General features: G+C 43.3%; 1 protein-coding gene across 1 annotated transcript; it reads left to right on the forward strand.

Moving 5' to 3' along the window:
* Positions 1 to 8,505: 8,505 nt before the first annotated feature.
* Positions 8,506 to 13,703, forward strand: LOC142004509 (olfactory receptor 10A4-like). Its single transcript, XM_074982155.1, has 2 exons — positions 8,506 to 9,411; positions 13,263 to 13,703. Exons 1-2 carry the CDS (start codon positions 8,506 to 8,508, stop codon positions 13,701 to 13,703), a joined length of 1,347 nt encoding a protein of 448 aa, XP_074838256.1.
* Positions 13,704 to 14,018: the final 315 nt, after the last annotated feature.

Raw genomic sequence — 14,018 nt, forward strand, 5'->3', positions numbered from 1 at the left:
GAGAAATCCAAGAATATATTTTTGAATTTCTCACAATGACTCTTGATACTTTCATTTAAAGATCGTCATTTGAATGGCTTTGTCTCTTCTAATCCTCAGGGACTAATGGAAAGAAAAATGGGTGTTTCAGAAAAACCCTCCTCATTTGTATTACTTATTTTTTTCAGGAATTATAATACGCGGAAACTTGGACCAGTTTTCATATACATTGATGGAATCCCTGGTGTCTTCTGGTGCTCCATACCATCCAGTCTGGCAGAGAAAGAAACTCTGGTCTCTGCTATTCTGCCCCTCCCCATTCTGTAGAGCAACACAGACTCTAACCAGGCCATTAATATTAATATTTATTAATCTCCAGGACAGCTCAGCTATCCTTACAGCTGATGGCTCAGGACAGAATCACAGAATCACAGAATCCTAGGTCTGGAAAGGACGTCAGGAGGTCATCTAATCCAGCCGCCTACTTCAAGCAGGATCAACCCCCACTAAGTCATCCCAGCCAGGACTTTGTCAAGCTGGGACTTAAAAACCTCAAGAGATGGAGAATCCACCACCTCTCTAGGCAACGCATTCCAGTGCTTCACCGCCCTCCGAAGGAAGAAGTTTTTCTTAATATCTAATCTACACCTCTCCCTCTTCATCTTCAGACCATTACTCCTTGTTCTGCCATCTGACACCACTGAGAACAATTTCTCACCCTCCTCTTTAGAGCTCCACTTCAGGAAGTTGAAAGCTGCTATTAAATCACCCCTCATTCTTCACTTCTGTAAACTAAACAAACCCAAATCCCTCAGCCTCTTCTCACAGGTCTTGTGCTCCAGACCCTGAATCATTTTTGTTGCCCTCTGCTGAACCTGCTCCACCAAATCCACATCCTTTTTATACTGGGGGGCCCAAAACTGGACACAATATTCCAGATGTGGCCTCAGCAGTGCTGAATAAAGGGGAATAACTACTTCCCTAGATCCACTCGAAATGCTCCTCCTACTGCACCCTAGTATGCCGTTAGCCTTCTTGGTTACAAGGGCACAGTGTTTACTCATATCCCTTTCATCCTCCATAACCCCGAGGTCCCTTTCCATCGTACTGCTGCTGAGCCAGTCGGTCCCCAGCCTGTAACAATGCTTGGGGTTCTTTCGCCCCAGGTTCAGGACTCTACACTTCTCCTTGTTGAACCGCATCAGATTTCTTTTGGCCCAGCCCTCCAATTTATCCAGAAACACACCCTCAAAGAGGACTCGTACACCCAAAAAATCCATCTTTTTGCATATAAATATTTTACACACAGCAAGCTCATAAATTTGATGTCCCCCCACCCCCTTTAGCCATGAAGGAGTGATATGCACAACAGTTGCTGTCCCCTACCCCCAGGTAACAATGACAACCGATAATAAACAAAGTGTTTTTATTCGTTATAAAAAAGTAGGCCTGAAGTGATTGCAAGTGGGAACTAACAGGTTAAGAAAGTTACTAAGTTAAAATAAACAAAAGACGCTGCTAAACTCTAAGATGCTAAGAAACTTGTAACATGGAAAGTCTTATCCTAAACAGTTGTTCTTATCTCACCAGAAATGCTTCAACTCAGGCTTGCTTTTTACTGTGGTCTGGGTCTGCAGCTTTTTTCTGTAGTACTTAAAGGCTTTTGTTTTCAGGTTTCTTTGGGTGAAAGACCGTAGGGTGGGTGAGACAGTTTCAAAGGCCATCTGAAGACAAAGACCTTCTTACTTTCATAGAATCAGAGAATCATAGGGCTGGAAGGGACCTCTGGAGTTCATTGAGTCCAGCCCCCTGCCTAAAGCAGGATCAACCCCAACTAAATCATCCCAGGCAACGCTTTGTCAAGCTGGGACTTAAAAACATCTAGGGATGGAGATCCATCACCTGTCTATTAACACATTCTAGTGCTTCATCATCCTCCGAGTGAAATAGCTTTTTCCTAATATTAAACCTACACCTCCCACTCTGTCACTTGCAATCATTTCTCCTATTTCTGCCATCTGTCACTACTCAGAACAGTCTCTCTCCAACCTCTTTAGAGCCTGACTTCATGAAGTTGAATGCTGCTATCAAATTGCGCCTCACTCTTCTTTTCTGCAAACTAAATAAACCCAAATCCCTCAGCCTCTCCTCATAGGTTTTGTGCTCCAGCTCCTTAATCATTTTGGTTGCCCTCTGCTGGACCACTTCCATGTCTTAAAAAGATGTTCCCCAGGGAGGGAACATTTTGTCCAGTCTCCCCATCCCCATGGAAAAGGACAAGAGTCAGGATGGATTCTAGTACCAGGTGGCAAGGTGATATGTCTTTGTAGGTCAAACCACAGTTTGGGCTTATGGGAAAACTAGAACCATTCAGAGGTCCTTGGTTCAGCAGATTATTGTAGTAAAGAGAGGGCCTGACAATCAGGCTTGGTGTCAGGTTAAAAGCCCACAACAACAGTTAATGCTTTGTTAAGATAGAGCAAAGCTAAAGTCCTCAAGCCTGAACAACAAGGGTTATAGCAAAAACAGTGACCGAGTAGATTCCGCTCACAGAAATGCAGCAACAGTCAGGCCTGGTAAGTCACAGGGCCTAAAAGCACATAAAAAACACCTAAAAGTACCCAGTGCCAGGCACTTAGTGATACACAAACCCATCCTGCAGAGGGAATTCGTGTCTAACTAATCTATTAGAATTCTTTGAAGGGGTTAATAAACATGCGGACAAGGGGCACCCAGTGGACATAATATACCTAGATTTCCAGAAAACCTTTGACACGGTCCCACACCAAAGGCTTTTATGTAAATTAGGTGGTCATGGGGTAGGAGGAAAGATCCTTTCATGGATCGGGAATTGGTTAAAAGACAGAAAACAAAGGGTTGGAATAAATGGTAAATTTTCACAATGGAGGAGGGTAACTAGTGGTGTTCCCCAGGGATCAGTCCTGGGACCGATCCTGTTCAACTTGTTCATCAATGATCTAGAAAATGAGGTAAGCAGTGAGGTGGCAAAGTTTGCAGATGACACCAAGTTGTTCAGGACAGTCAAAACCAAAACAGATTGTGAAGAACTACAAAAAGATCTCAGCAAACTGAGTGATTGGGCAGCAAAATGGCAAATAAAATTTAATGTGGGGAAGTGTAAGGTAATGCATGTTGGAAAAAATAACCCAAATTACACGTACAACATGATGGGGTCAAATTTAGCTATGACAGATCACGAAAGGGATCTTGGAGTTATAGTGGATAGTTCTCTGAAGACATCCACGCAGTGTGCAGCGGCAGTTAGTAAAGCAAATAGGATGTTAGGAATTATTAAAAAAGGGATCGATAATAAGACAAAAGATATCATACTTCCCCTATATAAAACTATGGTACGCCCACATCTTGAGTACTGCGTGCAGATGTGGTCTCCTCACCTCAAAAAAGATATATTGGCATTAGAAAAGGTTCAGAAAAGGGCGACTAAGATGATTAGGGGTTTGGAACGGGTCCCATATGGGGAGAGGCTAGAGAGACTGGGACTTTTCAGTTTGGAAAAGAGGCGATTGAGGGGCGATATGATAGAGGTATATAAAATCATGAATGGTGTGGAGAAAGTGAATATAGAAAAATGATTTACCTTTTCCCATAATACAAGAACTAGGGAACATCAAATGAAATTGATGGGCAGTAGGTTCAAAACTACTAAAAGGAAATTTTTCTTCACACAGCGCACAGTCAACCTGTGGAAATCCTTGTCAGAGGAGGCTGTGAAGGCCAGGACTCTATTAGGGTTTAAAAAAGAGCTTGATAAATTTTTGAGGTTAGGTCCATAAATGGCTATTAGCCAGGGATAAAGTATGGTGCCCTGGCCTTCATAACAAGGGCAGGAGATGGATGGCAGGAGATAAATCACTTGATCATTGTCTTCTGTTCTCCTTCTCTGGGGCACCTGGCATTGGCCACCGTCGACAGATGGGATGCTGGGCTGGATGGACCTTTGGTCTGACCCAGTATGGCCATTCTTATGTTCTTATGTTCTTATGTACCATGCACTCCCCAGCCCCTCCCCGTAGATAATAGCGTAACACCAGGTACATTCCGATCCAAGTTCAGGTACGGTTCTTAATGACACTATAATGGATGGTGTTGTTTTGATGGCACCACCACTATTCCCTAAATTAATGGGTAGATCTAATGACATTGGGGAAGCGTCGATATATTACAATGAAAGGGGTTGTACCTGGCTACAGGTGTACGTAACTTCTTTGTACCTGAGTATAAAACTGTATGTCACACTGAATGTATCTCCTTGTTTAGGAGAGAGTATTGGGGCTCTCTGGCCCCCTGAAAATATACCAAGGCCATTGTTGCGGCATATGAAGCACCAACATAAAACCATAGACACCTAATCTTGATGCCTGGGGGGTTGGAGACCATACATCAATGACAATGAAACCTCGTTCCAGTGCCTTTGTACCTCACTTGATTTGTGGTTCTTGGGGGCTCTCCAAGGTCTGCAGTGTCGGCTTACCGCGGAGTCTACGCTGTTGTCCAAAGAGAGCACATGCATGCAGCCAAGGTGATTAACATCAAAGTGAGCAGACTGGACATCCAAGCACCATTCTGGTAAAGTATCAGAGAGGTAGCCATGTTAGTCTGTAGCTTCGAGAACAACAAGAAGTTTTGTGGCACCTGATAGACTAAGAGAGATTTTGGAGCATAAGCTTTCGTGGGCAAAGACCTGCTTCATCAGATGCATCTGATGAAGCGGGTCTTTGCCCACGAAAGCTTATGCTCCAAAATCTCTCTTAGTCTATCAGGTGCTACAAAACTTCTTGTCATTCTGGTAAAGACACCCAATTAACAATTGTAACTTCAAAATTGACACAGTGCATGTTGCATTCTTCACAAGCATCTTTGAGTTATGAGTAATCATATTTATATGGCAATTTTCATAAAAAGTGGGGGCCCATAACACCCTTCACTCCCTTCTCTACAGCACATGCCCTGTAGTGTCCCTCAGCTTCCACACAGAGGTTATTGTAATGTTCCTGAGAGCTTGCCCTGATTCTGGTCCTCCTGAAAACTGGCTGAAGACAGAGGGAACTGTTCACTGACTTCTCTGGGCTTTGGGGCTGGGCCTGAAGAAGGGAAAGGGCCCTATGGTGAGGGCAGTGGGGTCAGGGAGTGAAGTTCTCTTCCCAGCTCTGGCAGGAGAATGGAGCTTGCCCTGCAAACACACCTGAGCCAAAGGGAATTGACCATTGACTGATCTGGGTTTGGTTGTGGGCCTGAGGCTGAGAAATGGGCCCTGTTGTGAGGGCAGTGGGTCTGGAAATGAGGACTCCTGGGTTCTTCTCCCAGCTGTGGCAGGAGAATGGAGTGTAACAGTTAGAGCTCTGGTTTCCAACTGTGGCTCTGAGTGAAGAGTGAGGGTCAAAGCCTGACTGTAAGAGTACTGCATTCAGGAGCTTTGTGGGTTGTTCCTGTCACTAACTCTTTGTACTGTGTTGCTTTGGACAGAACATTCCTCCTTCAAGATAAAAGCTATGTTCCACCATTTACCACCACTAGTAAATCCCATGATGATTTTCATTTGCAGAACACACAGGATGATGATCATATAACTATGAAAGGATTGATCTCGTGATTTTTGGTGGGCTTTTGTGTCTTGGGTATTTTTTAGGGTGGAGGAGGGTTTTTTATTTTTTTTTTCTGCAGTGTGAGTCAGTGTTGTTAGCCCTCTGAGCAATTATGACACGAAGTTTCCTTCAGGGACTTGGTCCCAGAGGTAAGTGAATGAAATAAAAACACCCCTTTTTCCCTCAACACACTGAGCAAAGCACCTGTAACTAGGAGAGGGATCTGTTCCCTTTAAACAAAGTAGGCTACGAATGAATGACATAAGCCACCAACTGTTTTCCTGCTCAAGTCCATCAGGGTTGGCCGCAAGTGGAGTATTATCAAGTCACTGGTTTCTGCTTTGTATTTTCTATATATGGACAGAGAATATTAATTTGTCTCATTATATGGATTTTGTCTGTGTTCATAGCTATCTATCTAATGCAGTCAAAACCACCAGACAGTCTATTTATTAGTACATCAATTGATTTATTGGCCATTGGATCTACCAATCTGAATTCAAATCATTTAACTATCATAGGTCACATCAAGAGTTTGACTTACTGGGTATGAAGGTAATTTACGCTAACAGAAGTTCTGGTCCCAGAATTTCATAGAGCACACCAGAGTGACGGGTGAGCAGGATACCTGGTCATCACTGTGCCATGATTGTATGTAGTAATTTTCTTATTGTTGTTGTGTCATTGTCATTGTTAGTTGCTGCTCATGTCTCAGATCTTTACTTGCTTTTGTTCCCTAACCCTCATCATCATCCACTCAATCTGAGTGAAAATGTTCTTTCCTGAAGCTGGTCTTGTAAATGGACGTGAACCCAGTCAGCTGGGTGGGCTCAGTCGGTTATATTCCTATAAATCTGTCCACTCTGGAATCTGAACACAGTAAACGCCCCACATCTGGTGCCCAAGAGTAAAGTAGTGGCCTTTTGCAGATGAATTGTCCACTCTTATCTCTCCCCATAATGTGTATTTTTTAATGTTTTCATGTTCTTCTGTATATAAATGGATTTCACTGATACCCCAAAGAACTCTGAACCTATCATTCAACTTCCAGAGACATAACTCTAAACGGATCATCCTTCTAACAGTGAGTAAATTACTTTATTTATTTGAAACTGGACCAAGTGACATCCAACAAACAAACAAACAAGTGAAAGCCCTGTCTGAACAAACGATTTCAGTGATATTTTGATGGTCTTTGATGCTGATGTAAGATTTCAGTTTTCCATTGAATTTCTTCCTAAGTCCTCTGAATCACAATAGAAAAGAAAAATAGCAGTCATATAGCTCTTGAAAGACAAACAAAATAATTTATTAGCTGATGAGTTTTCATGGGGCAGACCTGCTTTTTTAGATCTGAAGATTGTCCAAATTTGAATTGAAATAGGTCTTTCAAATTTTCACATCTATTAACGGCATACACACGTTTTGGACTACTGGAATTTGCCATGAGATGGAAATTCCATTTCTCATCATCGTCCAAAGGATTGCTACAAAAGAAATCTGAGGAAGTTCAACAAGGAGAAGTGCAGAGTCCTGCACATGGGAAAGAAGAAGCTCAACCACTGTTACAGCCTGGGGACCAACTGGCTAAGCAGCAGCACAGCAGAAAAGGACCTGGGGATTACATGTATGAGAGCCTGTGTATTAGTTAACAGAGTGCCCTTGTAGCCAAGAAGACTGGCGACATATTGGGGTGCATTAGGAGGAGCATTTCCAGCAGATCTAGAGAAGTTATTATTCCTCTCTACTCGGCACTGGTCAGGCCACATCTGAAGTAATTCATCCAGTTATTGGCCCCACCCTCCCCCGCAACCCTGTATAGAAAGGATGTGGATGCATTGGAAAGGGTTCAGTGGAAGACAATGAAAATTATGAGGGGGCTGGAGCCCATGACCTATGAGGAGAAGCTGAGGGATCTGGAGTTGTTTAGTCTCCATCAGAGAAGAGTGAGGTGGGATTTTATAGCAACCTTCAACTTCCAGAATTGGTTTTCCCAAGAGGATGTAGAAAGACTGTTCTCAGTGGTGACAGACAGCAGAACAAAGAGTAATAGTCTCAAGTTACAGAGGGGGAGGTCTAGGTTTGATATTAGGAAAAAGCTATTTCACTCAAAGGGAGGTGAAGCACTGGAATGTGTTACCTAGAGACGTGGTGGAATCTCTATTGCTAAAGGTTTTAAAGTCCTGACTTGGCACTGCTCTGGCTGGGATGATTTAGTTGGGGTTGGTCCTGTTTTAAGGACTCGATGACCTCCTGAGGTCCCTTCCATTTCTAGGACTCTCTGATGACATGATTGGCTAAAAGGTCACACGATTGACTCATATCCAGTTTCTCATTCCTTGTAATCCCCAGCTCCTTCTCTGCATAGCTGCTGCTCATCCAGTTGGTCCCCAGCCTGTACCAATGCTTGGTATTCTTCCATCCCAAGTGCAGGACTCTGAACTTCTCCTTGTTGAACCTTTTCAATTTCCTTTTGGCCAAATCCTCCTGTTAGTCTAGGTCACTTTGGACCCTATCCCGACCCTCCAACATATCTACCTGACCCTCGTTCTTTAAAGGGCTTCTAACATGTTGGGCTTAGCACTGTCATTTTACTCATTTCAGCAGCCCACCCTTCTGGGAGTTGTAACCACAGTGGGAATACTTGCATTAGAGTAACTATTATGACATGAATTACATCAAAATTAGCCTTCCGTTGCTCTATGCTCACACAGCTTGAATCGCATCCGTTCTGCTGCACTAGCTGATACCTGGTGATGGTGGGGCTGTTACTTATTCACAGAATTGCAGCACATTTTAATCTGAAGCACCCAACATTGAGGAAAACGTTACTCATTGTTTGATTGCCATTCACGTGTTTGGTATGTCTCAGATTCAGTCTCTGCCTTTGCCACCCCTACAGATGACCTATTCCGAGGGCGACCCTGGAGGGAACCAGACCATCTCCCATGTGCTCATCCTGGTGGGGTTTTCATCCCTCGGCAAGCTGCAAATCCTTCTGTTTGTGGTGCTTCTGATCATCTATCTGGCCACCCTGATGGGAAACCTCCTCATTATTCTTGTTATAAAGCTGACTCCTTTCCTCCACACCCCCATGTATTTCTTCCTGGTGAAGCTGTCTGTCTTGGATATCTGCTTCACAACCAGTGTCTTCCCTCAGCTTCTGCTTCACCTCCTGGTGCAGGAGAAGACTATCCACATAGTGGGTTGTGCAGTTCAGATGTTCGTCCTGTGCACCCTGGGTTTCATGGAATGCTGTCTCCTCGCCGCCATGGCCTATGACCGCTATGTGGCCATATGTCACCCCCTGCACTACACAACCATCATGAATGGCTGGGCATGTGCACAGATGGTGGGAGCTTCATGGTTTATCAGCATCTTGGTAGAAGTAGCTGTGACCATCTGGATCTTCAGCCTGCCCTTCTGTGGCTCCAATCGCATCCACCACTTCTTCTGCGACATCCCACCAGTAATGAAGATTGTATGCGCCGACACATCCCAGATTCAAATTTTAGGCTTTATTGTTACAGTGCTGTTTATCGTGAGCCCTTTTTTATTGATACTCCTGTCTTACATCTGCATTGTCTTCACCATCCTCAACCTGCCTTCGGTGGAAGGAAGGAATAAAGCCTTCTCCACCTGCTCCTCCCACCTTATGGTGGTGATGTTCTTCTATGGATCAGCCCTTATCACCTACTTGGTGCCCAAATCTAGTTCCACCACAGAGAGTGACTTAATGGTTTCACTTGTGAACATATGTTTGATACCATTGTTGAACCCTATTATATACACTCTGAGGAACAAAGAGGTAAAGGGAGCATTTAGTAAACTAGCAGAGAAGAACATCTTTTCCTAAAGGTGGAAAAATTAGACAATGGAAAGTTTGTGTTGTTGCAGAGAGGAGGAATAAGAGAGACTCACATGCATTTTTGTAATTACTCCCAAAAACTTTTTCTTTCACAATTTAAATTTTGCAATTTAAAAAAAAGAAAAAAGCTGTTCTCAGTGTGTGGGGGAAAAAGGGAAGAGAAGCTTTCTTTTAGAAGTCAAAGGAAAGGAAAGCCCAAATTTTACATGATCTTAACATAATTAAAAATGTGATAGAACTTTCTGACCACATTTAAAGTTGATTTGAATTTCAAAGAAGGTGATTTAGTCTTTGTATTATCTTTGTTTTACCCCTTTGAAATTTGAAATAAAAATGGAGGAAGGAGAAATATTTCATAAAACATTCAGTTGTGTTTCTGCAAATGTAACAATTTTCATCAACTTTTTCATATTTGTAAAATTCCAACAAGCTCAACAGAAAAGCCGACTAAGGTTTCTCCATGTCCCACTTTGGAAGTCCAAAGTTTCATGTTGAGTTATTTTTCTTTTTTACTTTCTGTTTAATAGATTTTCCCTATGCTCCTTCTTGCCAAATTTGAAACAACATTCTTCAGTGCTTACCAATGGCTTCCTAGGAAAAGCTCTAATAGATTTTTCATTGCCTGCATGATCAACAACTCTGGGAGATGTCTCCTGACATCCATTGTTTTCTGCACAGGCAGAAAGGTCTTCTGTAGCCCACAACAGTGTGTATCGTAGAGTCAATGATTAAAAGGTCATAAAGGATCATTTTGATCATCTAGTGTGACAACAGCAGCCAGAAAATTTCAACAGGTCAGGCCAGTGTCAGAGAACCACTGTACATATTTTCTATACTATCTGTCAGATAATAGCTGTGTTCACTCTTCTTATACCAACAAGAGGCTCCACCAATGTATAACAAAATTACCCCAAATGACTCTGTATGTAGCATATGAGGAGAGGCTGAGGAATTCGGGCTTATTTAGTTTACAGAAGAAAAGACTGGGGGGTGATTTAATAGCAGCCTTCAACTTCCTGAAGGGGAGCTCTAAAGAGGACGATGAGAAACTGTTCTCAGTGGTGACTGATGGCAGAACAAGGAGCAATGGAGACAAGGAGAGGTGCATGTTGGATATTAGGAAAAACTACTTCACCAGGAGGGTGAAGCACTGGAATGCGTTGCCTAGAGAGGTGGTGGAGTCTCCTTCCCTAGAGGTTTGTAAGTCTCAGCTCGAACAGATCCTGGCTGGGATATCTTAGTTGAGGTTGATCCTGTTATAGGCAGGCGTCTGGACTAGATGACCTCCTGAGGTCCCTTCCAACCCTATGATTCTATGACTTTCTATGATTTCTGTGATTTTTCTATATATTTGTATAACTGTGTAACATCAATTTGTATATTTAAATATAAAATATTTGTATATTTTTATAATGAAAATACTGCATTTGGTTGTCTAGCAATATTACTCTGTACATATAATAATCTCCAAATTCAAAAACCTCTGTCCCTAGCTCAGCCTGAATCTATGCCTTTTTTCATTAAATATTCTTATAATGTACTTTAAGTCCCTCCCTTCTTCACAGAATGGGGCCCAAAGTATAAGAGAACCAGATTCATGAATCTTGTCTGCTTCTGCCATTAACTTAATGTATTGTCTTGAGCAGAACATTCTTCCTTCAAGATAAAAACAATGTTCCATCATTTCGGGCAGTTAGTAAATCCCAGGACAATTTTTGCCTGGAAAGCGCACAGGATGATGATTGTATAACTGCTTAGGAAAGGATAGACTGAGTGATTTTTGGTGGTTTTTTAATTTTTTTTTTTATTTTGGGGGCTGGGGGAAGTGGTGTGTATATTTTGGTGCATTGCTAGAGAGTGCTATTCTATAGCTGGGGAATTATAAGAAGAAATTTCCTTCAGGGACTTGGGCCCCAAAGCTAGTGAGTATAATAAAATCATCTGTTTCCTTCCTCACACAGAGCTCCTTTAACTAGGAGATAGAGCTACTCTTTTTAAACAAGGTTGGCTATAAATGAATGAATTTATCCCTCAGCCATTCTCCCACCGAAGTTCATCAGCGTTGTGCCCCACTCTGTAACTGGAATGAAATCATGTCACCAGTTTCTTCATTTGAATTTTCCATACATGGACAGAGAATATTAATTTGTCTGGGTTGAAGTATTTTCTATCTATCTATCTATCTATCTATCTATCCCCATACACCGTATCTATCTATCTATCTATCTATCTATCTATCTATCTATCTATCTATCTATCTGTCTGTCTTGGGGTTTCTGAAGACCTAATTTTCCTTTCCTGGAAATGATGAATCAGCCTCTTCCCTGGATAATTCTGTTTCCTGCTAAGTAGTTCAGGGACCCACATTGTAGTGTCTTCCATCTAGCTCATTTCCTTGTAGCCAGGTTACACAGCAAAGACTCACAAATGCTACCAATCGATACAGCTGCTTTCTTACATGTGGAGATGTTCAGCTTTATACCAGCTAACCGACTGGCCCTAAAACTTTTTGTTTATAGGGAAGGAAGGGACCTCAGGAGGTTGACGAATCCAGCCCCCTGCCCAAAGCATGACCAACCCCAACTGAATCATCTCAGCCAGAGTTTTGCCAAGCTGGGACTTTAATTCTCTAGGGAAGGAGATTCCGCCACCTCTCGAGGTAACACATTCCAGTACTTCACTATCTTCCTGGGGAAATAGTTTTTCCTAATGTCTAACCTACACCTCTCCCTCTGTAACTTCAGACCATTGCTCCTTGTTCTGCCGTCCCTCACTACTGAGAACAGCCACACTCCTTCCCCTTTAGAGCCACCCTTCAGGAAGTGAAAGGCTGCTATTAAATCATGCCTCACTCTTCTCTTCTGCAAACTAAATAAGCCCTAATACCGGAACCTCTCCTGATAGGTCATGTGCTCAAGCCCCCTAATAATTTTCATTGCCCTCTGCTGGACCCGCTGCAATGCATCCACGTCCTTTTTGTATTGGGGGGCCCAGAACTGGATGCAGTAGTCCAGAGGTGGTCCCACCAGTGGTAATTAAAGGGAAATAATGGCTTCTTTAGACCAGTGGAGAGCAAAGAAAATGACTGGGGGCTGGAGCACTGACATACGAGGGGAGGCTGAGAGACTCGGGCTTATTTCGTTTCCAGAAGAAAAGAGTGAAGGACTATTTGATAGCAGCCTTCAACTTTCTGAAGAGGACTTCTAAAGAGTATGGAGAAAGGCTGTTCTTCGTTATGATGGATGGCAAACAAAGGACAATGGTTGCAAATTACAGAGGAGAAGATCTAGGTTGAATATTAGGAAAAACTATTTCTCCGGGAGGGTGGTGAAGCACTGGAATGTGTTACAGACAGAGATGGTGGAATCTCTGTCCCCAGAGGTTTTAAGTCCTGGCTTGACAAAGCCCTGGCTGGGATGATTTAGTTGGGGTTGATCCTGCTTCCAGCCCTAGTAGTCTACGATTCCATATATGTTGTAACTGCAGTGGGAATACTTGCATTAGTGTAACTGTTCTGGTGATTGAGATATGAGTGATATCAAAATTTGTCCCCACAATGGGGTCACAGAGGTCACATGTCCTTCTGCTCTACACTGGCAGAGCTTGAATCACATCCCTGCTGCTGCCCTAGGTGATACCAAAAACAATTGGGTTGTTACTCATTTACATACAGAATTGTAGAACATTTTTTCTGGAGCACCCAACAGTTAGGAGAACTTTATGCATTGTTTGATTCCCAGACATGTGTCTGGCATCTCTCACATTCGGACTCTATTTTGCCACCCCTACAGATGACCTCTTCCAAGAGCTACCTTGGAGGGAACCAGACAACCTCCCATGTGCTCATCCTGGTGGGGTTTTCATCCCTCAGCAAGATGCAAATCCTTCTGTTTGTGGTGCTTCTGGTCATCTGCCTGGTCACCCTGACGGGGTGCCTCCTCAGTACCCTCCTGATAAGACTGAACCCCTCCCTCCACACCCCCATGTATTTCTTCCTGATGAACCTGTCTGTCGTGGAATTCTGCTACACCAACAGTGTGGTTCCACAGCTTCTGCTTCACCTCCTGGTGGAGGAAAAGACCATCTCCATTGCTGGTTGTGCGGCTCAGATGTTCATCTTCAGCAGAATGGGAATCATGGAATGCTACCTCCTTGCAGCCATGGCCTATGACCGCTATGTGGTCATATGTCACCCTTTGCACTACACAACCATCATGAGTGGCTGGGTGTGAGCACAGATGGCAGGAGCTTCATGGTTCATCAGCAACTTGATGAAGGTAACAGATCACTTGTATCTTCAGCCTTCCCATCTGTGGCTCCAACCACACCCACCACTTCCTCTGTGACATCCCACCAGTGCTGAAGATGGCATGCACTGACATATCCAAAAGCAAGCATATACTCTTTACTAAGTCGGTGGTTTTCATCATGAGCAGTTTCTCCTTAATGATCCTGTCCAACGTCCACATTATCTTCACCATCCTCAAGCTGCCATCGGCCGAGGGAAGATGTAAAGCCTTCTCTACCTGCTCCTCCCACCTCACGGT

This window comes from Carettochelys insculpta, chromosome 32, assembly GCF_033958435.1.
Source record: "Carettochelys insculpta isolate YL-2023 chromosome 32, ASM3395843v1, whole genome shotgun sequence".
Classification (NCBI taxonomy): Eukaryota; Metazoa; Chordata; order Testudines; family Carettochelyidae; genus Carettochelys; species Carettochelys insculpta.

Excerpts from the sequence above, each read along its gene's own strand:
- LOC142004509 (XM_074982155.1), top strand. The coding sequence starts at position 8,506 with ATGACCTATTCCGAGGGCGACCCTGGAGGGAACCAGACCATCTCCCAT. Across the intron at positions 9,412-13,262 it reads ACACTCTGAGGAACAAAGAG|ATGACCTCTTCCAAGAGCTA; the intron begins GTAAAGGGAGCA and ends CCACCCCTACAG.